Consider the following 24949-nt stretch of genomic DNA (forward strand, 5'->3'; position numbering starts at 1 on the left):
AGTACCCACTCAGAGCTCATCAGAGACGAGTGTTAAGTCTGATAACAAAACTGAAGGGTAAATGGACTCGTGGTCTTTATTTTACAGTTGGGAAATCCTTACCAGTCACCTAATTCAACCTTTTTGTTACATATTTCTGGATATTGAGGCGAAGTGAGGTTTTGTGACTGGCATAACACTAAATAGGCTGCTTATGTTGTTTTTGCCTAATGACTCACTTTTTAGCGTTCATGATTCCAGCTATTTAGTGTGCAGTATGGAAGAGAAATTACCTTACGCTTCAGTTATGCTTTTTTATGTGGAAATTTAATTTGAGGAAAAGAAAAAAAAACACAAGAATTTAGTGAATGAATGTCTTATTAGGGAGTGTTCTTTGCTTTTATAACTTAAAATACCGGTTAAGTATAATTACATAATAGATAATACAGACTCTGAAAACTTCAGATTTGGAGATCTTTATTAAATCTTTGACAACCTAGGATATTTATTAATTAACACAAAGCAAGCTTTTTGGTCATTAAAGTGATTTTATAAAGAAAAGATTGAGCCATGGCTGGTGTAGCTCAGTGGATTGAGCACAGGCCTGCAAACCAGAGGATCATGGTTTGATTCCCAGTCAGGACACATGCCTGGGTTGCAGGCCAGTTCCCAGTAGGGGACGCATGAAAGGCAACCATACATTGATGTTTCTCTTCCTCTCTCTTTCCCTTCTAAAGATAAATAAAATAAACTGTTAAAAAAAAAGAAAAGATTGAGAAATTAAGTTTCAATTAATGAACTTTTTGCTTATCCAGTAAAAATGCAAGCCAAACAGACTAGGAAATAGTATTTGATTATTTGATTCTGAGATATTGAGGTACATACATGTGTGTGTATAAATATGTGGGACAAAAACTTAGAGTCAAAAGAACTCTCACAAGTAAGAAAAATACTACACAGTTTTAAAAGAATGGGCAAAGTACTTGAACAGACACTTCACAAAAAGAGGAGATCCAGTAGGTTTGAAAAGTCCAGCAGAATTAGCCAGCGGAGCAATGCAAAGTAAAACAGAATGAGATACTACTGCTTGGACACCAGAAAGACTAAGATGATAATTTTTTTTTTAAGTCTGGCCATATCAAATGTTGGTGACCTTATGGAGCAACTCCGTCTGAATTACTTTCTCCTTCTATTAGAAGATGTATGATCAGGGACTATGAATTTTATTTTTAATTAATTTAGATTTGCAGTATTTTAAAAAGAAAGACACCCTATTTTAAAAATCAGCGTGTATTACTCAGTGTTGGGTTACTGCATTTGTCTATTGGTAGGACTTTAATGGAATCTTTACTTATTTATTAGAGGGAGAGAGCGAAGTCATCTATTTGTTGTCCTACTTATTCATGTACTCAGTGCTTAATTCTTGTCTGTGTCCCCTGGCATAGTGGGACAACATTCTAACCGACTGAGCTGCCCAGCCAGGCCTGGAATTCTTGGAGAGGATCATTGCTCTGCCATGCTGCTCATACATACAGAACTCCACCATTAGAAGCATATTTTTCTAGGTACCAAAATCAGAGGACAGACAGGCTGGTTTTGTTACTGTCATTACTGTGGGGGCGACTTTCCTGGCAAGTCCCCACAGTTGCCACGGATGAAAGTGAACATGATTGAGACATGATGTGATCTGCTTGGGGATGGAGAAGTGAGCAGTGGCCAGTTTCACAGGGAAAAAGGCCAGCAGTGGCCAGTTTCTTTGAGGAGAAAAAGGCCTCGAGCCCCCTCCTCCAGGCCTTTTATTGGGTTGTAATACACAGGAATACAGGGGGGCAAGGATCAAACAGAAGATAACATTTCAAAGAAATCTGAGGGCTTACTATGAGTCAGTCTGTCAGGAACAGAGTTTTAGGGTTTCCTGCTCGAACCCTTAACATATGAATGAAAGCATTCTTAGCAGAGCAGATTTCACAGGTTTATCAGCAAGTCTTTGTGATGCCAGATTTTTCCCCAGGACACACTCTAGCAAGGCAAGGAGCTGCACCTCCCCCCAAGAGGTATTCAGGCTTAAGGGGATTAGAGCCAGGAAGCCCTTCTCCCAGAGAACATGGGGACTCGGGCTATGTCAAAGTGGGGGCAGGGGGGTGAGAGTCCATTGCTCCTTCTTTGCTGCAGCCCCTCGAGTCCTTCCATGAAGGCCTCCCAAGTGATCAAGTCTGGCTTAGGTTGCTCCCCTGCTGTGAGGGGTCTTACCCGTCGTTGACTTCCGATCAAGCTTTGGGGGCAGGGAGAGGAACTGAGGCAGTGTTTGCTACCAGAGACAAGCTTTGTTTCCTGCTGCTGGCATTCCAGAGGTCGTCCCTCACCCTTAGCCACAAGGAGTTGAGATGCAATTCCTAGAACCAGGCAGAGTGGTCTGCAATACATTACATTGATCCACTTGTGCTCAAATTAGTTTACCTCAAAATGATCTCTTACATTTGATAGGGAAATTACTAAAAGGTGATTTAAAATAGCCATAAGAAGTATTAAAGAATTCACTGGATTCCTGTTTTAATCATGAGTTACTTTTATTTAAAAAATCTATGTATGAACTAACTTCTGTATGTTATTAATGGTAATAATTTAGGTTTGTTATCTGCATTATGTACTCTTTTTGGTGTGTAATTGAGTTTGTAAACAGAAAAGGGAAGAAAATCAGAGGCGTGGACAATGAGAACATGGATGCTATAATCTTCGGGCGCAAGTAGCCCACAGAGCAAAATTTGTACCTTTAAATATTTATGATAGAAAAAAAGATTGAAAACAAATGAACATACAACTTCAGTGATTAGAAATTAAAAAGGAAAATAAACTAAAGCAGAAAAAGGAATTAGGTTGTTTAAATGGAAAGAACAATAGACTGAACATTAGAAGCTGTTTCTTTGAAAAGTATTGGGTTGGCCAAAAAGCCTGTATTTTTTTTTAAGTAAAAGACACAGTTTTTATTTTCACTAATAACCTTATTGATTGGGTACTTTGAGTATGTTGGCTGTCTCCCGCATCGGTTGTTCTCAGTGTCTCTGTTTGATTCCTACTGACTCCAACTGGTCTCCCCGACTGTGGAACATTGTTCCACTGGAAAATCTGCAGCAAACCACCTTTAACACCTTCTGTCAGTAGCAGCACCTCCACACGCTGCAGAAATCCTTTTTTGTATTTCAGTTGCATTTTTCCCTTTCTTGAAATAATAAAGCATAATGTACCAAAAACACATATTTTCTCCCATTTTCAATATTAAAGTGGCTACTCATAATTCACCAGTTGTGATTTTTTTTAACTGCATGCTGATACTACAACTGTCAAAACACAATCTAACAAAATTGTTTCAAATAAAGACAACTAAGAGTTACTAGAGCCATTTTTCCTTGAAAAAACAAAAGGAACTTTTTGGCCAACCCAAAACAAAGTAGAGAACTCTTTGACAAGTTAGGCGAAGAAAAGAATATCAGTAACATTAAGAAATAAAAAAAGCGTGAATGCAGACACAAAAGATTAAAAATTATCATACAGTTATAGCTTTCTTGCATACTTAGTAGCACTTCTAAGTGTGAAAGTGCTACTAAGTATGTGGTTAATACTAAGAAAATACAAATTGTCAAAAGTGACTTAAAAAGAGATAACCAGTAGTTATAGGTAAAATTGAAGGTCAGAATTCCACCCCTAAAAATACCTGCTAGGCCCAGATGATTTTATGTACAAAGTCTATAAAACATTCAGGATCATATAATTCTAACGATAAATACGCTGTTTTGACACAAATGTTGACTATTTTCCCATTCATTGCACCATAACAACTTAGTAAAGCCCCAGGTAGTTTTGTAAACCAGTGTACATGGACCACACTCACCAAATACAGGCCCATCCAACTTAAGAGCATTCCTGTAGAAACCTTAAAATATCAGTAGTTCACATCTAGAAATACATTGATAATTATATGCTAAGAACTGTGCTAAGCAGTTTTTATGGATTATCTCAACTTTTTGAGAATTTTAAATGGTAGCTGCTGTTACAGAGAGGAGAAAACAAAGGATAAAAATTCATTATCAAGTGGCATTTATCTTAGGAATGTAAGAACTGCTTCACATGGGGAAAGTTTTCAGTGTAACTCACTATAATATGTGGGTGGTTCTGTTACTCATGTAAATTTATCCTGTTAGTCTCCAACACTTGAAAAGTGTCTATGACATAAAATATAGTTGCATAAACACGATTAAAAAGTATAAAATCATTGTTAGTCTTACATAGTAGGTTGGGCAAAAGGAAATAGTTCATTCATATGCACCAAAGTTCTGTTCAGTGGTTTTTTTTTTTTTAAGTAAAGAGTGTTATTGTTAACTATGATAACAAGATTGAAAACTCAGAATTTTTAGTGTCTTTCTTTCTTATCAGTAGTTCTTATGAATTTAAATTGTATCTTTTAAAAAAAATACCTGTGCTGGTGCTGGTGATATTTTCTGTAACCTGGAAAGAATTCATCTTTCCATTTGTTCCTTAGGTACAAACTGTTTTGAAGCCAGTCCACCAGAAGGAAGGACAAGAATTAACTGCTTTGCTGAATGCTCCACATATTCAGGTAGAAAATGGAGAGCATGACATGTGTGGTTTTTCCAACAGTCAGAAAGTCTTTTCGAATCAAAGTCCGTGAGGGCTAGGAAAGACCTCAAGCCTTACCTATAGACTGTTTTGATTATTGGGTTATATATTTTCATATTTAAAATTAACACAATTTTTTAAACATCTTATTTAAAATAAATCCCTCTCCTTTTTGGTAATATTTTTCATAAATTTAAATTATGTAAGGCATTGGGCCTTTAAATAGATTTTGTTTTTTGCGGTATAATAATCACTTTAGACTTTCATAACCCATCCCAGATTATACCCTGCTGTACCTAACACATCTTTACTTATTATAAGATACAGGCTACAAAAGATACAGGGTTACATCTGTACTTAATTGGAAAATTTGGAAACACATCTGAGTATATCATTAATTATAGTACTTCTTTTAAAGGTTTAATGATCAGCCATGGCTGGTGTGGCTCAATGCATTGAGCATGGTCCTGCAAACCAAGGAGTTGCCGGTTCCATTCTTAGTTGGGCCACATCCCTGGGTTGCAAGCCAGGTCCCCAGTGGAGTCGCTCGGGAGGCAACTACACGTTGATGTATCTCTCCCTTTTTTTCTCCCTCCTTTCCCCTCTCTAAAAATAAGTAAATAAAATATTTAAGAAAATAAAGGTTTATTGATCAGAGTTCAGGGTAGGACAAAAGTAGATTTATAGTTTTGAGTACACAAAACAGTTGATCCTTGTATTATTATTATTGTAATATTTTCATACAAACAACTGTAAACCTACTTTTGCCACACTCTGTATGTGATTAAGTTACACTCTGTATGTGATTAAGTTAAACTCTCTAGAGAAGTGAGTCATGCTGTTGCTTTAAATCCTGTGGATGTTTTTGAAACAGGCACTTCTCCTGGCCCATGACAGGGTGGCTGAGCAGGAGATGCAACTGGAGCCCATTACAAACGAGAGAGTTTACGAGAGCATTGGCCACTATGGAGGAGAAACTGTAAAAATAGTTCGTATAGAAAAAGCTCGAGATATTCCACTGGTCAGTATTCTGCATCTCTGATCTGAGTGAGATTCTTTCCACACAGGGGTCTTGTGTAGCAGATAGGTGAAGACTCCTTTATGTTTCTAGTAGTTTCTCTCCTTTGAGGTCAGTTGCTTGGAATTTTTTCATGTTCTTCCTCATGCTCCTTATTCCGAGAAAAATTTGTTCATCATCTTTTCACCCATAATCTGATGAAAATAGTAGCTTGTGAAATAATTTTTGAGGAACAAAGGGACAAGTAATGTGTTTTTTTATTCTCCCAGCTTTAAAAAATAATTAGAAAACCTGATTTTTTTATTCAGTTAAATCTGTTGAAACACAATTACTTATATAATTCACATGTACTTAGAAGTATATGTTCCTTAATGTTAACATTTGTTCTATAGCTTATATATGTAAAACTTTTTTCAGTCTCTTCTTAGTCTGTTATTATTGCCTTAATTTTCCTTCCTTAATTTTCAGAGCATATTCTTGAATCCTGATCTCAAATTGTGTTTTGAATAGTATGATACATGAAATAGGGCCCGTATGTTGTGGGCAGTTATTGTAACTTAGTGTTCTTCCCCGTGAGAAAAAAGAAATTGGGAGTTATGACAAAAGTTTGGGAGAAAATATTACAAACTCAGTCTACTTTCAGGCTTTTTTCTGTATTTTATATTTCTATTTTTTGAATGTATATATTTCAGTTGTGTTTCTAATTCATGTAATAAATATTAATGTTTAATACATTTTAATATGCATTGGATGTCGCTATAATATTTAACATTTGTATTCAATCAGATTAGTATTCATTCCTTTATATATTTAATTTTTAAAAAGGAGTTTTATAGTTATGTCATGTTCACTAATTACACCTAAATATAGTATAATCATTTTGAATAGTATCCAGAATATAGAGAACAAATTTGATTATAGTCTTCACACTGTTGTTAAGCAAGTACATTTTTCTGTTGTATGCTTCAAGAGTTTCCTTGATTTTAGAATTTTAATGAGTGGAATGTTTCTGAAACAGGATATGTGAGGAAAATGGTCAACTTTTGAACCTAATTATCTAGCCGTGTAAGTCATTTTTTTCCTCAAGATGACTGAAGGCTAGTATTATTGAATAGAAAACATAATTTTAAAATGAAGAAATGTTCAACCAAATTGCATTTTTATTTTAAAATTGAATTTTGAATTATTTTAGGGTGCTACAGTCCGTAATGAAATGGATTCTGTCATCATCAGTCGGATAGTGAAAGGAGGCGCTGCAGAGAAAAGTGGCCTCTTACACGAGGGGGATGAAGTTCTGGAGATCAATGGCATTGAAATTCGGGGGAAGGATGTCAATGAGGTTTTCGACTTATTGGTAAGTTGACGCAGGTAGAATAATAATCGGTAAGTTCTTGAAAGCTGGGTTTGTAGTTGTTAGACATCAGAATAAAATATTTTAAAGCATTTAAAAAATAATTGTTAAGAGCATGAGATCATTTCTAGCCTGTCGCATAATATCATTTCTACAACTTTTATCAGTAATATTATTTAAGGATGGGCACTACTGATATTTTTCATTTTGAGCTTTATTAGATAATGTTTATTTACCTCTGAAGTCACTAATGTATCTCATTAATTTATTCAACATATATTTATTTAGTGCCTCCTATGTGCGAGCTGCTGGAGAAAGAATAACAAAACAAAGTACATACCTTCATGATTTTCATATTCATTTTGTTTATTAGCCACAATTGATTGTCATTTACTTAACAACATTAGGTAATAGCAGTGGTATACATCTACATCGTCCAGTAGCTACATGTGGTATTTATCCCAGTTGAGTAAAGTTTAAAATTGAGTTTCTCGTTTACACAAGCTATGTTTCAGGTGCTCAAGAGCAGTGTGCAGTCATTGGCTCCCATATTAAGCTGCATATGTAGGACATTGCTGCCACTGTGGGAAGTTCTATTAGTGCTCACATAATCAAGAAGCCATTTGTACACAACTTCTGACAGCAATTTATGACCACTACCTGTATACCCACAAATAAGATTTATATTCTTACTGACTGAGCATTAGTCGTTACAATAAAATCTCTCCTATCAGCTGATGTCTGTTGAAGAATCAATCTAAAACATGATTATATCCTTATTTGCCCTAAAAATCCTCTCTGCCCTGTCCGTTCATTCATTGCTTTGGTAGAGCAAAGTGCCAGTGGTCATTGTTTTTAGCCCTTGTTTTATTGGCCGCTCTCTCTAGGTAGAGCGCTGCTTCCTGTCTCAGGACCGGAAATTGTAGTCATTATCACTGTCTAGGTTGGAGGGATCTGAACACTCCACTAAATGATGTGCCTGGACGTGATAGGGGACCTAGCAGTGAGGCTGTATATAGTTAACAAATAGAATGGGTGGCAGAGACGGGGCATCCGGGAAATAAGAATATTTGTATATTTGCATCACTTTTCTAATTCTGGTCACAATTATTATTTCAAATTCTGTGTTAAAATTGATGTGTGTCAGAATAGATAACCCAAAATTGTTATAGCACTGTGGTATTGTCCAACCCTTTACTGTGGAATCTTCCTAAACTCCACTGAGTAGAAGACCAGAACCCAAGACTTATGGGCTAAATGGCCTTCCCCATTGTGCCAGAATCACAGAATGCCGTGTTACTGGGCAGTTCTACTACAGTGGAGTCCATGAAAGGCAGAATTTGTGTTTCCTGATGAAATGGGATTAATCTTTACCAATTTTCTTGAGTCTCCTGATGGTTCCAGAATAGTCCAGTTTAGGCAATATTCATCATAAGATCATGAAATTATTTTCATAAGTATGGATTTTAAAAATTACCTGATCTCTTCATTACAGTCTGATATGCATGGTACTTTGACATTCGTTCTGATTCCCAGTCAACAGATCAAGCCTCCTCCTGCCAAGGAAACTGTAGTAAGTGATTTTTTTTTTGTCCATTGCTTACTGTCTGATGGCTACTTTTAACTTTTTTTTCTAAATTAATGAAGTTTATTTTCTAGAGTAGTTTTAGGTTCACGGCAAAATGGAGCGGAAAGTCCAGAGTTGCGTATACTTCTTAACTGCACGCACGGGTAATCCCCCCACTGTGCACATCCTGTACCGGAGTAGCACATTGTTACGTCAGTGAGTCGATGGTTCCACTACCATTCAGAGTTCGTAGTTTACATTAGGGTACACTTTTGGTGGTGGGCATTCTGTGGGTTTTGGCAAATGCATAATTATATATATTCGTTCACCAGTGTATCATATGGAATAGTTGCCCTGCCCTAAAAACCCTCTATGCCCTGTCTGTTCATCAGTTCTTCCCTGCAGCTGTGGCAACCACTGATCTCTATAGTTTTGCCTTTTCCAGAATGTCATATGGTTGGGACCTTACAGCACACAGATGGCCATTTCAGGTTGGCTTTAACATTAGTGATAAACATTTACATTTCCTTCATGTCTTTTCATAGCTTGGTAGCACATTTCTTTTTACTGCTGAATAATACTCTGTGGTCTGGATATACAGGTTTATCCACTCACCTACTAAAGAACACCTTGGTTGCTTCCAGGTTTTTGTGGTTATAAATAATACTGCTTATAAACATCCATGTGCAGGTTTCTGTGTGGACATATGTTTTCCATTCTTTAAACTTAAGTCCATACAAAAACTTGTACCATAAATGCTATTGTTTGAGTATCAGAAATGCTGCCCTAAATATTTCTGGCACTCAAATGAAAACAAAGAAAGTCAGTAGATTTTATTTAAGTAAATATGAAATATCAGTATTTCAAATTGAGTAAACTATAATTTCAGAGTTTTTATGATTTACAACATTGAACTTAGTATTTCTGTCATTATATATGGGTTTATATAACTTAAATCTACTTAGTGTAGGGGAGGAAGTGCTTTTACAAAGTATGTACAACACTCACAATGTGTATTGCTCTTTATATTAACTAGCTTTATGAAAAGACAGACTTTCTTAGCTTATGACCCAGCAGTTCCATTCCTAGGTGTGTTCCAAGAGAATTGAAAACATGTCTCACACAAATTTGTGAGTGTTCACAGCAGCATTATTTATAATAACCAGAAAGTAGAAACAGCCCAAACGTCTGCTAGCTAATCATGGGAAATGAAATATGGGATATTATTGGGTAATAAAAAGGAATTAAAGTACTTACGTGATATACTTCAGCATGGAATGAACCTTGCTAAGTGAATGAAGCCAGTCACAAGAGGGTATGAAGCTCATTTATATGAACTGTCCAGAATAGGTAAATCTACAGAGACAGAAAGCAGCTAGTAGTTCCTTAAGTTTAGAGGTGGGGAGTTAGGAGAGAATGGGGGGATTTCTAATCGGTAGTGTGTCTTGAAAATTGATAGTTGCACAGCTCTGAATTCACTAAAAACCATCCAGCTATATACATGGGTGACGTATAGTGTATGAATTATACCTCAATTAAAAACTATAGACTTTAAAGTGCTGGATTAATATGGAAGCCTGATATATTACATGTTACTATTCTTAACTTTTAGAAAAGCATGACAGTTTGAAAAAGAGCACAGTTTCTTTTCTTAATATTTTATCACAGTTATACTTATCATCTGCCTTTGATTCCATGTTTTTTCCTTATTCTTTATGGAACATACTGAATTTGATAGTGCATTTTTAACCTTCCTTCTGTTCAAAGTTCTTTGTAGTAGGAGAAATGGGGAACTAGTTTGTCTCTAAATTTCAGTAACCTGACTCTCTGCCCTACGCCTTTCCACATCCCTCTCCTAGGACCAAGCCCTGAACTGCACAAGTAGCTCTGCACTTGGAGCAGACACCGCAGAAAAGGGCTGGAATGTGTCCTTACTTACCATGGCTTTAAAAAAGCGGGGGGAGACGGAGATACAAAAAGATGCTCTTTTAAAATACAGCATTTGTTGGCAGAGATCTTTTCAAAGTAGAAGGTGCTGGTAATATTTCTATTTTCCCCTCATTTCCTCCTTTTACTGTGAAGAACTCTCAGTTCCATTACCTCTTCCAAAGTTTTTCTCAAAGCTGACTGGCTTAAAATGAACTGCTATTATTAAAGTTCACACTGAAGGATTCCAGAAAGAAAACAGTGATAGGAAATCATATTTGGCATATTCAGGATAATTATAAGTGATTTTAAGAAACTAAAACCAATTTATTAAGCATTATTGTGGTACAGGTGAGGATCTAGTAAGAGCAAAGGTATCTTTCTGATGTTTTGTGATACTAGAAACATGTATTTAAAATAAACAAAATAGGTGTTATCTGAAACATCACTGTGATCATTTTCTGAATTGTAACGTCACTGATGGCGAGAGTAAACTGTGTCAGGAGAAGGACTCCCTCATGCATCACACACGTAGCAGCAAGTGGCTGCTTTGTCGTTTGCAGAGGGCAAGAGTTTTGACACCTTTGTAGTTCACTTCCTGGGTGACTGACCCATTTATCCCAGGAAACATGCGTTGCTTAAACTATGTAGCTTCTTTCTCACCACATTGCCTTAAAAAAAAAAGAGTCCCCAAACAAATCTTTCGTCTGTCTAATGCTCTAATCTAACAGGAGTAAACTGAAATGTAGTGGGATCACACTGGACATTAGTGATGGAATATGCACTAGAGAATTCAGATTGTTGACTGTCCAGTAAACACTAGCTATTACGTTTACTTACTCTGTGCCAGGCACGGTATTAATTGGTTTATATGTTTTATCTCATTTAATCCTCAGAGCATCCCTATGAAATACATAGTATTTTTTGGACTATGAGATGCACTCCCTCGAGTCGAGGGGGGCGGTCTTATAGTCCGAGCCCTGGCTCGCAGGGAGGGGGGGCGGTGTGGCAGTGGAGCAGGGTCACAGGTTATAAAATATTTTACCACATTTTTTTTTTGCTTCAGAAACTTTTTTTTCTATTTTTCTCCTCTAAAACGTGACTGCATCTTATGGTCCAGTGCATCTTATAGTCCTAAAAATGGTAGATATCGTTATTATTCCCATTCAACAGGCATTGAAACTGAACTTGAAAGGGTCACGTTAATTGTACTGTCCTACTTGGTAAGTGACTGAGTCAGGACTAGAACCTCTGCTCATTCCAGAGCCTGTGCTCTTAACTGCTGTGTAGTATAACAGGTAATGTCCTTCAAAACCACTAAATACTGGGTTTCTACCTTACTGTTTATCATCAGTCCAAAGAAAATAGTTAGAATACCATGATAGAAAATTGTAACTGTAGATGAGTTAACAACCTCTTAGTAACTGTGTATGTGATAGTCTGGATTCTGAGAATAACAAAAGCATATTATGAGATTTTAGTATTTGAAATTACCTCTAGTAAGTCCGGGAGCATGCCTTCACGAAGTCTTTTGATTTGTGGGGTCTAGCCTGGTAGGATAAAGAGAAGTCATTTAAGGGGAACTTAAAGGCTCAGGATAGGAGGATGCTAAAATTACAGTGTAGGGATCCAAACCACAGAACTACCCACTAGCCCAGTGATGTTAATTATTGAAAAATTTTCTTAGGGATCCCAAGTAATTTTTTTCCTTATAATGAGTATCTCTTGGATCTCTTTTGTGTATGAGGCACTGTGCTAAGCACTGGGTTTTATGAACATGACAAAGTAATTATAGCTTGCAGTAAGTAATAAGGTAGGAATAAGCAACTAGTGAACATTGAGAATAAAAAGAAGAAGGATGGTCTGGAAAGGTCTCTTGGAGAAGGCAACATGAATCTGAGACCTGTGGGATGGATGACCAGGCCTGTTCATTGCCAGCAGGAATTTCAGGTATAATTTCTGAAGAACTGTACTGGGAAAGCCTGAGCAAAGTGAGAGCATGGAAAGGTGGGGAGGGGATTCTGAGAGATGCCGCAAGAGAGGAAGGTAAGGCCAGGTCAAGTAGGTCTGCTTGGCCATGGCAGGGAGTTCGGATTTTAAACACAGTAAATGATCTGATTTGTATTTGAAAAACCACTCTGGCTTCTGTGTAGAAATTGAATCAGTACAGCCAATAAGGGGAAGAGTCGTCAAGGAGCGTGTATAAAGAACACATGGACAAAGCCAAAGAGGGGGCAGGATTGAGGATGGGGCAGGTGAAAGTGGTGGGGTGTGGGGGTTGAGACAACCATACTGGAACAACAATTTTTTTAAAAAGGAAGCAAGGGGAATTAGGAAACTGTCACTGAAGTCATTACGAAGCATGTAATGGCTTAAACTTGGATGGTAGCAGTTGTAGTGGGAAAAATGAATCAGGCTGTGTTCTGGAAGTAAAAATGGCAGGACCTTGTAATGAAAGTGGAGAGTAAAGGAAAGGGAGGAGGCAAGGATGCTTGAGCAAGTGGGTGGATAGTGGTGCTGCTTATAAAGGGAAATCTGGAGGAAAACAGATCTGGGGAGAAAGATCAAGAGGTCCATTTTACAGGTTTGGGGTGCCCGAGGGGGCATTGCAGAGTTACTGTTTTACAGGTCAGAAATGGGAGCGGGCTGTCTTTATTACATTCCTTCTGCTTCTGTTAAGCTTTGGAAGCTTTTTAGTACCTCAGCTTGTTAGTGGCTGACAATACAGTGTTTTGCATACTCTTATACCTGTTTACAATCTACAGAAAGATGAACTTAATTGAGGAAAACAGAGGAACCTAAGAAAAATATTGCCTTCCAAATACTATTAAACTAAACCTTCCTTCTTTCAACTCTTAATTTCTCTGTACTAATGAAGAAATGTAACACTTTAATTATATTTATGCTCAATATTTTGTGTTCCCATTTCATCATTATTTTTTTCCACTTTATCTTTTAGATCCATGTAAAAGCTCATTTTGACTATGACCCTTCAGATGACCCTTATGTTCCATGTCGAGAATTAGGTCTGTCGTTTCAAAAAGGTGATATACTTCATGTGATCAGTCAGGAAGATCCAAATTGGTGGCAAGCCTACAGGGAAGGGGATGAAGATAATCAGCCCCTAGCTGGGCTTGTTCCAGGTAAGGACAATGTGGTAGAAAATACATAGTTTTAAAAAATTTACAAAACAAACCTTCATAGAGGAAACTAACTTTTCCATCCCTTTTTAAAATGATATAATTAGCCCTGGCTGATGTGGCTCAGTGGGTTGAGTGGTGGCCTGTAAGCTCAGGGGTCGCTGGTTCAGTTTCTGGCCAGGGCACATGCCTGGGTTGCAGACCGGGGTGTGTGAGAGAGAGGCAACCGATTGATGCATCTCTCACACGTCAATGTCTCTCCCCCTCTCTTTCTTCCTCCCTCCCCATCTCTAAAAATCAGTAAATAAAATCAAAATGATAATAATGAATAAAAATGATGTACTTACTTTTCTTATAGTTGTGTTTTTATGTTATAGCTGTAGCATACGTATCTTGAATATAATTGTGGCCAGTTTGTTGGGCTTTAGGATGAAATGATGATGTAATATAATATTTATATTTGTCCTTTATGCGTATAATAATAAGGTTACAGAAAACCAAAAGTCATCGGTTTTTAAATCCAAAAGCTGGAAACAGATTTTGTCTGTACTTGGTCATATTTCAGGAAAGGAGGAACGAGCTTCTCACGTCAGGTGTGGAGGGTGATGCCGCACCCTTGACTCTCCGCAGCACCAGTTTTGCAGGGCATCCCTCTAGAATCCTGGAGCACTGAGCAGCCGTCATGGTTCCCTGCTCAGGGCTTCTGCCAAATATTGATTCGATATCTTCTCACCAAGCCAGCCTTAGCCCATGAATATTTAGAACTGGTGTTTATTGACAGGTTGATTGCATTGACTTTCTGAAAGTACTCGTATGTAGATCAGTCAAGGAGATTTCAGTGATAGTATTTGCAAGTCTTTTTATAGGACAAGTAAATAGACCCTCCTTAGTTTGAGCAGGATACTGGTTTTCTGTTAGAAGGATTTTTAAAAGGTCATAATGTTCATTGTGTCCCATTAATGTCTGCCTCTGCTTCAAAAAGTTACACATGTGTATACTATAAAAATGTGCTATAAAAGTACAACACTGTAATGTTTTTAAACATTTTAATATGTAAGTGATTTAAATTATTTTCTTATTTTTTAGTCTGTTAAAGACAAGTATTCATTTTTAAATATTAGTGCTGTTAAAATTTTCCCTCTAGTCGTAGTTACTGGTTTGCGAGGAATGCATCTGGACAGCTCCTGGAGAAGACCTGGTTTCCTCTAAGGCTGCTTGTGTGTGTCAAACTCAGTGTTTTTGCTTATGCTTTATGAAACACACTACATTTTATCGATTATCCCAGCATGGATGGAAATTGCCTGGAATTAGTATAAAAATTAAATGTAAAAGTAGAACTTTAATCTAGCATTTTCTAGGTAAAACTATTTTTAGCCTTCAGAAAAAATATATTTAGTTTTAAGATAGGTTTCTAAAAGAAGATGAAAGTCAGAAACCTTGAAAGCTTCCTATATTGAAAGCTTAATCCTGAAAGGAAAAACTGTGTTTTTCATTTATCTGTGTCATTAATAAAGATGACAACAAAAAAATCATTAAAACATATGCATACATATATGCATACAAAATAAAAGAGATATAAAGAATAATAAATGCAAGGGAATATGTTTGATGGTATCTTGGAATCAAAAAGTGATGAATGTTTACATACTGTTTTAGAAAGTGAACTTCTAGAATGAATTTGGTTGATCTCAGATAATTCTAAATGATCAGAACTGTTGTAAAATCCAGCATAGTGCTTTCCATTTAGTAATGCTCAATGAAAGCTTTGTAAAAATTGAACTATTAAATTTTCTAACACTAGAGTTTATTATTGATCTTTTCTAATATGTGATATATTCTAGTAATACATGCCTTAGGACCAGTTGAGAATGAGGTTAAAACTTACTACTTTAAACATTTGGAGGCTTAAAATCACAGCTGACACGCTCTTAGGTGGCAGAAGGAATTCGAAGGGAATATTAATGATTAGTTACTTCTGGTGTTTTTCCTTTTAACTTCTTTGTCTTAAATATTTTCTTTTTCTTTTTTTTCTGTTAAGGGAAAAGCTTTCAGCAGCAAAGGGAGGCCATGAAGCAAACCATAGAAGAAGATAAGGAGCCCGAAAAATCAGGTTGGCAATTCCTGGTTGACATTAGTGAGAGGTTTCTTGGGTCTTCATCTGGAACCACATTTAAATTTACATATCAGAACTGTCAAGAAAGATGTATTCACAGCAGGACTGGTGTGAGAGGCAAAACTGATTATCTTAGACCGTGAAGAAAGGGCGAGGTGTAAATATTAAAGGTGGTTGATCTATAATATGAGATTAATGGAAAATTATAAATATTACGCTGAAAAAGTTTTTCTATGAACACTGTAATCAGTGTTCATAAATTTAAAAACTAATGAACCAAATAAACTGATGAACAAAACAGAAGCAGAGACAGAGATGCGTGGAACAGACTGACAGCTGTAGATACATAGAAGAGGCCACCAATCAATGTTTCTCTCTCACATCAGTGTTTCTCTCTCTCCCTTCCTTCCCCCCTCTCTAAAATCAGTAAGTATGTCCTCCCGTGAGGATTTAAGAAAAACTTATATACATAACACATAGACACAGACAACAGTGTGGTGATAGCCAGAGGGAAGGTGGGGTGGGGGCAGGTGGAGGTGAGCAACGGGGGGAATGGGGGCGGAAACAGATTATGATGGGGTGATAATCACACGGTACAGTGTGCGGGTGATTGATTGAGTTGTACACTTGAAACCTGTGTGGGTTTGCAAACCAGTATCACCTCAATAAATTCAATTTTTAAAAAACTGTAGCTTCTTCAGTTGAAAAACTGAGTTCTTCAATTTGAAATATGTAGCTTTATTCAAGGAAACAAATACCATATTTAGTTATGTTTATGATTATTCAACAGGAAAGCTATGGTGTGCAAAGAAGAATAAGAAGAAGAGGAAAAAGGTTTTATATAATGCCAATAAAAATGATGGTAAGTTCCACTTTTAGAGGTGGCGAGATTTATATTTGGAAGAGGCCCAATATTTAACACTTCAAAGAAATTAAATTGATGTTTTCAGGTAGTTTTGTTTCTAATCCTGTTTTACCTCTTAATATGACACAAGGGGTTAAGAAAGTGATTTAGCAAAAGTGATTTTCTTTTGGAATCTTACGCGTAACAGTGTTTTGAATTCTGAGAAAAACTGGTATAAAAATTGAAGTATGATTAACATATAGTGTTATATTGATATTCCTTTAATTTTGAGGAAACTGAATTGAAATTCCTCTTAATTCTTTCCTACTTAAACTCTTTATTTTGAAATGAATACAAACTTCTAACAAATTCTAACAATATACCTCTATTTTAAGTGAACAGTGAATGTTTTGTCCATAGCACCTCCTATCACCAAGGCAGCCCATTCCACAGAGCCTGCCTCTTGCTGGCAGGGTCAGGCACACAGCAAAGTCCAGGAGTTTCTCTCTGCATTGGAAGCTCTCGTGACATGTGGCTCATGTTCCCAAGTGACAACATTCTGCAGGACCTGAGTGTTGGCTGTTGGGTTCACATTGGGTACCTGTTGTCTTAGTTCAGCAGTTTCTACCGCATCCAATTTTTTATAAACCAGACCTTACTGACTTCTTTCATTACCTTCTTCAATGGTCCTTTTGGGCATTAGACTTCGTTACCTCTGCTTTGGTTCATGTTGGAAACAAGGCAGATAATAAAGTCAAGGCAATCTTCAACTTCTTAAACAATTTGTAAGGCTTATTTTCTCAATACCTTGAAATATTTTTCAGGCAGCATAAATTAAAGCAATGAAAATAAAATGTTGTAGATTGTTGAAAAACTCCATATAGAACTAAATCTGAGATTCCATCTATTTTAATTAAAATAATTTCCAAAATAAATATCCTTATTGGTAATTGATATGTAACTAAGAAGATTTATTAAATTTTTAATCCTTTTTTCTAAATGCAGGTGATTATTTTCATCATTTCAAACATACTAAAATTAATCTTTTCAGTTATAATAGCTATTCTATTCTAGAAAACTTGCAAATCTGACGTCTACAAATCATAAACTAAATCTGTAAATCACAATTCTGCCACAGTCTGATTATACATGTTAGAAGAAGGAACTCAGATTTTTCAGAGTGAAAAGCATTTTGGGAAGGGAAGGAATTACATTTGTTTGTAATGGTGTCATCATAATTAATAATTTTATTAATGATAACTGTTTTTATAATAACTTTTATTCTTGGGGGCTAACTGTACATGCTTTAGAGACTTTCATCCATTTAGTTCTCACAATAAATTCCATGAGGTTCCAGATTGATAAATTCAAATTCGGATGTTGAAGTCCCCTGCTTGGGTTCTTATAGCTAAGATATAGTTGGGCTGAAATTTAAACCAGTACAGTTTGCATTCCTACTCTGCGCTGTGTGCTAAGCACACATGAGACTAAGATGCCCCCCTGCCCCGTGGACTGACAGCCGAGAGGGTCTGACCACACACTGGCTCTCAGTCGGGCGGATCCATGTGAGTGAGAAGGGGACGGGCTGCTGCCATCTGCCTTCGTTTTAACCACTTAACAGCTCTGGTTTCATCTGAATTACGGGCTTTAGGAACATACCCCACCTGCGGTAATTTATACCACTTTTTGAGTCATGACCTCAGGTATTCCAGAAAAGTAAGTGTAAATGCAGGAAATTTAAACAGCAGACACAACCCGTTTTCAAGTTCTAAAATCACAGAAAAGTATTTCAGCATTTTCTGATATCACCAGTTGTAGCCACTACTTGTGAATGTTTGTGCTGGGCGTTATGCTCAGCATGTACATTAGGTCTAGTCCTTAAACCAACTCTCTAAGTAAAGTGTTAGTATCCCCATTTACAAGAATAATAGATATTACTCTAATTAGTTTATCCCCTGGTGCCACATCCTCTGTCAAAATATTGGCTGTAAATTACCTGTGTTACATAAGAATCAGTATAGTTATATTGTATTAAACATTCAAAAACACAGTGTGAAACAAGAAAAGCATTTCTAGAACAATTACTATATGGTCTGATGTATTTTCATGGTGTCCTGGGAAGGATATAATGACCGGGAAGGTGCTCATGGAAGATGCTCATGCTCCTATCTTGATCCAAAAAGTTAGCGTTTTAATAAGAAGTTATGCTCTTTCCAATTTTTTTGGAAGACCTATGGATATGTTTATTACATAGCACTAATTCTGTCTGAAGATCTTTTTCTTTTTTTAAAGACTATGACAATGAAGAAATCTTAACTTACGAGGAAATGTCACTGTACCATCAGCCAGCAAATAGGAAAAGACCTATCATTTTGATTGGCCCACAGAACTGTGGCCAGAATGAATTGCGTCAGAGGCTCATGAACAAAGAGAAAGACCGCTTTGCATCTGCAGTTCCTCGTGAGTTTGGATGCTTTCTGTTTTCCTGTGCTTTTTAGTTCACCACCTCAGAACCTGGCTGTGTAGGGAAGTTCCCGTCTGTTTCATCAGAGCAGTGTTGCCCTGAAAAGAGGAATCTTGTTTTAACCAAATCTTCTTGGGAAATTTCTATTTTTCCTAAGAATGTGGTACTAATTACTTTCTAAATGAATTTTATTTTGTGCTTCTTATGGTTCCCTGTTCAATAAGAAGTCACTTCTGTTTTTTTAAACTGATGCAGAAGATAGATATTTAGACATAATCTCTGAACACAGAAGTTCTGTTTAAAAATTATATGGTACCTTATATTGTACCTAACCTTATGGAAATAAACTTCTGGAAAGGTGAGTATTAATATTTTAAATGCAAGATGCAGTAACTTAAAATGTAAGAAAGTTATAAATGTAACTACTATTAATAAGATACTAAAAACATATTTTCATTTCTCTAGAAATTAAATCAGTGTTAAACACATGGACTCTTAACATTTTATCAATTATTTTGTTTTCTGTATTATAAAGTAAAATCATATTCTGATTAACAAGATTATGTCCCACCCTTACCCTGATCTATGCCAATTATTTTTATCTAATTGTATTTGCCCAGATACAACTCGAAGTAGGCGAGACCATGAAGTAGCTGGTAGAGATTACCACTTTGTCTCTCGGCAAGCATTCGAGGCAGACATAGCAGCCGGAAAGTTCATTGAGCATGGTGAATTTGAGAAAAACTTGTATGGAACCAGCATAGATTCTGTACGTCAAGTGATCAACTCTGGGAAAATATGTCTTTTAAGTCTGCGTACACAGGTAAAGCTCTTTTGGTTTAGGGTATTGAACTTGAGGGCATTTTTTGCAAAGTAATTTAGGACAATTGTATTTTGGTCCATAGGACCTAATTAAGTTCTTACACAGCTTTTTCCCACTGCTTCCCTATGAGAAACCAGACAGATTGCTAAATCTCAATTTCCTCAGCAAGTAAAATACGTACATACCTACATATATTCACGAACATATTTTCTAAAACATAAAATACAGTGACTGGAGTACTTTAAGGATTTTAGAAATTATAAAAAATATTCCCTTTTTTATTATTCTGAGGAAAATTAGAATAGAGGTCATATTTGTGGCTTTAAGTACCATAGTTCAAGTATTAGCAAGTATCATAATAGATGCTTAGTTGTATTAAATAATGAAACTTCCATTGGTTTCTGTTATTTCGCAGACTAAGCAAAAACTTTAAAATAACAGTTGCTTTTTGATTTCCATTAAAAAATAAAATTATTTGAGGAATTTGGGATTTTTAAGATTTTGTTTGTTGTGGAAAAGTTTTCCTAGACCATGTAGCTTCAGCATGAAACATCCCTTAATGTGGCAGAATCTGCTGCCCTCGGTCAGCTCAGGAAACCTAAGCAATGGTCATTAAATAATGTACAAGAAAGGGAGTTGACTCCAAAACGGCTCTGTCGAAATAGTGGTTAGGTTTTCTTTGTTCTTTAGCGGACAGAGAGTTTAGTCTCTACCATTTCAGTTGTAAACATTTAAGAGAAGTATAAATATATTTACTAAATCCCTTCAGAATTCTTATATTATTTGGGTTAGCAGTTGTACCAAAGAAACAGAGAAATTAAGCATGTTGTCTTAATAATGTTTTTAGATTTAAAAATAGGGGGCATGTCCCTGCAATTCCCATTCTGATAGAGCGCCTCAGCTTGTAGACACACTCTCATGCGGTGGAAAAAGCGAGGTGGGAACCACGACCTCCTCATTCAAACTGAGTCTGCTTTTTCTTGGGTGGACTTTTCCAGAATTTTTTTTTCTTTTTGGATGTGTACGTGAGGTTTTTCTCTCTGATTGTGCTTGCATTTAGACCCTGGGATATTATAAGGTGACTGCTCATTTCTAATTTCTCTGAAATGAATTTTTAATGTGGTTATTAAAATATGCTGTGATCTTATGAGCAGGGTATTTGTTGTAATCTTTCCATCACATAGTTGTAATCTTTCATTGTCATTCACTTTTATTTCATTACATCAAAAGAGCGAACCAACATCGTGTGTGTATTTGTGTGTGATTTTATAAGTACACAATATATTTTTACGGTGAATGGTAGGATCTTAAAATACTGCGAATTTTTTGTTACAAAGATGTTTGGAAACACTTATAGTAATTTTTTAAGTGACATTATTATATTGTATTTATATTATTGGGAAGTAGTTAAGTGATGAAAATTTTTTTAAAGATCCAAAACATCTTTTCTTTTCAGTCATTGAAGACTCTCCGGAATTCAGACTTGAAACCGTATATTATTTTTATTGCACCCCCTTCACAAGAAAGGCTTCGGGCATTATTGGCGAAAGAGGGCAAAAATCCAAAGGTAGAGTTATTACACTGTTCTACTATTCCATTGAAAATAAACATGGAACAGCCATGGCCTAATCTGTCACAATGCTTACAAGCTGCATTACATCAGCTTGAGCTTTCAGACTGATTATTCTTTCTGCCATACCGCTTTCCCCCAAACCGCCCTGGTTCCCAGTTGCCTCTGGCTGGATGGTGGCAGTTCTCCAAAGAAGGCAGCTTCTGTCGTTCTTCCCCACACATTCCCTATTGTGACCCCAAATGTATGGTAGCTTTGGCAGTCCTCACCATTTCTTCAGTATTCTGAATGTGTGTATGTTATTTCCAGCAGAGATTATGTGACATCCCCCATACCCCCCCATAAAGGACTCACTGGATTCTTAGGGATGGCCCCCTGTTCTCTGTAGAGACATTCTGCACATGCAGGGAGCCAGCATTAGCTGCTTTAGTTTTTCTCTCTTTTCTCGTCGAAATTTTATGTTCTTTTTGTCTCCTTCCTTTGGTCTTCTCTCATGATCTGAAATGGAAAACTTTAAAAAATATTTTCGTTGCTGGACATGATTGAGGCGGTCCTATTACACTAACCATTATTAATTATTATCCAGTGAGAATATGCTGATAATCAGAGAGCATTGGCTTTTTATTTAAATGTGAGAAATGAAAATTCATGTGAATTGCTATGTCAAAGTAACAAACACTCTTCCCTGGGTTTTGCTGATTTTATAAACATTTCTATTTAAGAGAAATCACTCAGGTCTCATCTCATTTGCTGTGCCTCGAAATCTCTTTAAAGTCATTCAAAACACAACAGCACACCTTTCCTTTGTTTCTTGACTGTTTACCACCGCCATCTTTTTTTCAGTGTAGATCTACTTACATTTCCTATTCAAACTGTGTATATGAGGACATGGTATTTTTCAGTGTCTTAGACTATAGGCATCAGGGGCTTTCACATCCCACATGTTGAACGTAATGTTTAGGCTACATAGGCTGGCTGGGTACACTAGTGTTTCACCCCCTTTTTATTTTTTGCAACACAATTACAAGTTCACAGATAAGTGAAGTCAGAATATCTGTTGTCCTTGGCCCCTTGGGATAATCACTTGCTGTTCTTGAGGAGGATCACAACTTATAATAAGGAAAACAAGAGTAATAGTCTGTGAAACTTAGAAGCCAGTAACCACTTTGGTAAACAAGAAGTGACATGGTTGTTCAGGGGAAGGGCTGCACCTTAAGGACCAGTGGACTCCATGCTACTTGTTCAGCCTTATCTTCTGTTTTCGAATATACCACTTTTTAGTTAGGCTGTTCGTCTCAAGGGTTCAGTATCACGCATGGGACTGTATACCATTCTAGAACATGTTAAGCAACTTTCTTCTGTTTAGTGGTATCTGGCAGTGCTTCCATGGAATTTTTTAACCTACTTTATTTTGAATTATTTATGCCAAATTAAGTGAGGTCTAGAAAGATATCAGTTATACGTATTTTTAAAGCATGGATTTAACCATTACCCACATGTTTTAACAGTATATAATATGCTTGGCATTCTAATTAGAGTTTTCTAATTTTTGAAAGTCATCTTCATTGAGGGTTACTTTACGTATGTTTTAGTTATATAATCACTGAGTTTCAGCAGAATACATGCCCATGTAAGTACCTACCATGCCAATCAAGATTGAGCATTTTTATCACTCCAAAAAATTCTCAGGCCCCTTTAAAGTTAATACCCCTCTTTTCTTCCTTAGGCAAGCAGTGATCTGCTTTATATTACTATAGGTTTGTCTGTTCTGGAAGTTAATGTAAATGGGACCACACAGTATGTTTTAAGTTTATATCAGCTCTTGATTAATATGTTTTGAGATTTATCTGTGTTGCATCTAACAGTAGTTTACAGCTTCTCATTGCTAAGTGCTGTATACAAGGCCTGTCCAGAAAGTATCCAGCCACTCACTAGGAAAAGTAGAGGCATTTATTGAAGAAGGTAAAGAAACATTGTACATAGGACAGTGATACCTCAGTCCCCTTCAGAGTTGGCACCTTGGGACCTTACACAGTTCTCCCAATTGCTGTCAGCTGCTCTGTCATTTTTTCTTGAATCTCATGACGATCTGAAATCTCTTCCCTTTCATAGGTGATTTTAGTTTTGGGAAAAGCTACAAGTCTCATTGCACCAAATCTGGGGTGTAGGGAGGCTGAGTCAACCTGGGTGACTTGATATTTCACCAAAAAACTTTGCATGAGACGTGGCACAAGTGGGCTCATTGCGACAAAGCTGCCAAGCACCAGCTGCCCATAGCTGCAGCCTTCTGAATCATCCCAGTAGTTTCCATGGAGGACTGTTCAAGCTCGATGCAAAATTTGATGCAGATTTGTTGCTCTGCTGGCTCAGTCATTTTGAATGTGACATCCACACAGTACACAGGCTCACTCAGCAGCATCTACCACCCCTACTGACTAGTACAGTGAAGTTGTCATTGTTCACAAACGTGCCTTCCAGCCCACTCTCCTTGGCTGCCAGGTTGCGTGGATGTCACACAAACCTGAGCAAACCATTCTTGTTATATTAACAATGGCTGGACTTTTTCCAGACAGACCTCATATACCATGATCTATATATACCACAGTTTGTTTATTCACCAGTTAAAAACCATTTGCATGTTTTAATTTTTAGCCAGTGTGACCAAAACTGTCCTTAAATGTTCCTAGTGTTTTGGTGGGCATACATTTTCATCCTCTTGAATTGCCAAATCAAATGCTAAGTACATGTTCAACCAGAAAAACTACCAAGCGTTTTGAAAAGGTTGGTATATGTTGCTCCCACCTTGGTTTCATTTGCTCCACATTTTACCAACTTTTGCTGTTGTTGGTTTGGAAGAGTTTTTTAGTTCTAATAGGTTTGAATTATTATTATGTATTTTCCTGGTGACTGGTGATAGCATCTTTTCAATGAACTATACTTTTTTATTTTTCTTATGGTTAAGACTTTTTGGGTTTTGTTTTTAAAATCACATATGGGTATCCCGTTGCTCTAGAATCATTTCTTGAAAAAGACTACCCTTTCTCCCATTGAAGTACATTGTCACCTTCGTTAAAAATGACCTGACCAAATATGTTGGGAGGGAATGTGGGGAGGATTGTGGATTATTTCTAGACTCTTCTGTATTTATGCTAATAGTGCACTGTCTTGAGTACTGTAGCTTTATTACAGTCTTGAAAAGTAGTCATAAAAAGGAATGAAGTCCTGATACACACAGTACAACATAGACCGAATATTGTGTGATTCCCAGTGTGGACTGTCCAGGATAGGCAGCTCTACAGAGAACTGAGTAGATCAGGGGTTGCCTAGGGCTGGGGGCTGGTAGAAAATGGGGAGTGGCTGCTAAGGTAGAGTTTGGAGGGTGCAGGGGAGTGATGAAATGTTCTGAAATCGAATCGTGGTGTTGATTACACAGCTCTGTGACTACACTAAAACCCATTTAATTGTACACTTTAAATGGGTGAATAGTAAATGAATTACATCTCAAGAAAGCTGTTACCATTA

General features: G+C 36.8%; 1 protein-coding gene across 6 annotated transcripts in view; it reads left to right on the forward strand.

Annotated features, from left to right (window-relative positions):
* The window catches only part of PALS1 (protein associated with LIN7 1, MAGUK p55 family member), a 74438-nt gene that overhangs the window by 45778 nt on the left and 3711 nt on the right, over positions 1-24949 (forward strand). For all 6 annotated transcript variants that reach the window (XM_037125927.2, XM_037125926.2, XM_037125929.2 and 3 more), the window contains 10 exons: positions 4514-4591; positions 5486-5632; positions 6822-6983; positions 8476-8553; positions 13433-13616; positions 15652-15723; positions 16517-16588; positions 18863-19030; positions 19655-19857; positions 21314-21424. In XM_037125927.2, the coding sequence (XP_036981822.2) occupies positions 4514-4591; positions 5486-5632; positions 6822-6983; positions 8476-8553; positions 13433-13616; positions 15652-15723; positions 16517-16588; positions 18863-19030; positions 19655-19857; positions 21314-21424 (1275 nt within the window). The remainder of the gene's footprint in view (positions 1-4513; positions 4592-5485; positions 5633-6821; positions 6984-8475; positions 8554-13432; positions 13617-15651; positions 15724-16516; positions 16589-18862; positions 19031-19654; positions 19858-21313; positions 21425-24949) is intronic.

This window comes from Artibeus jamaicensis, unplaced genomic scaffold (assembly GCF_021234435.1).
Source record: "Artibeus jamaicensis isolate MK-2021 breed Jamaican fruit bat unplaced genomic scaffold, CSHL_Jam_final contig_851, whole genome shotgun sequence".
Taxonomy (NCBI): domain Eukaryota; kingdom Metazoa; phylum Chordata; class Mammalia; order Chiroptera; family Phyllostomidae; genus Artibeus; species Artibeus jamaicensis.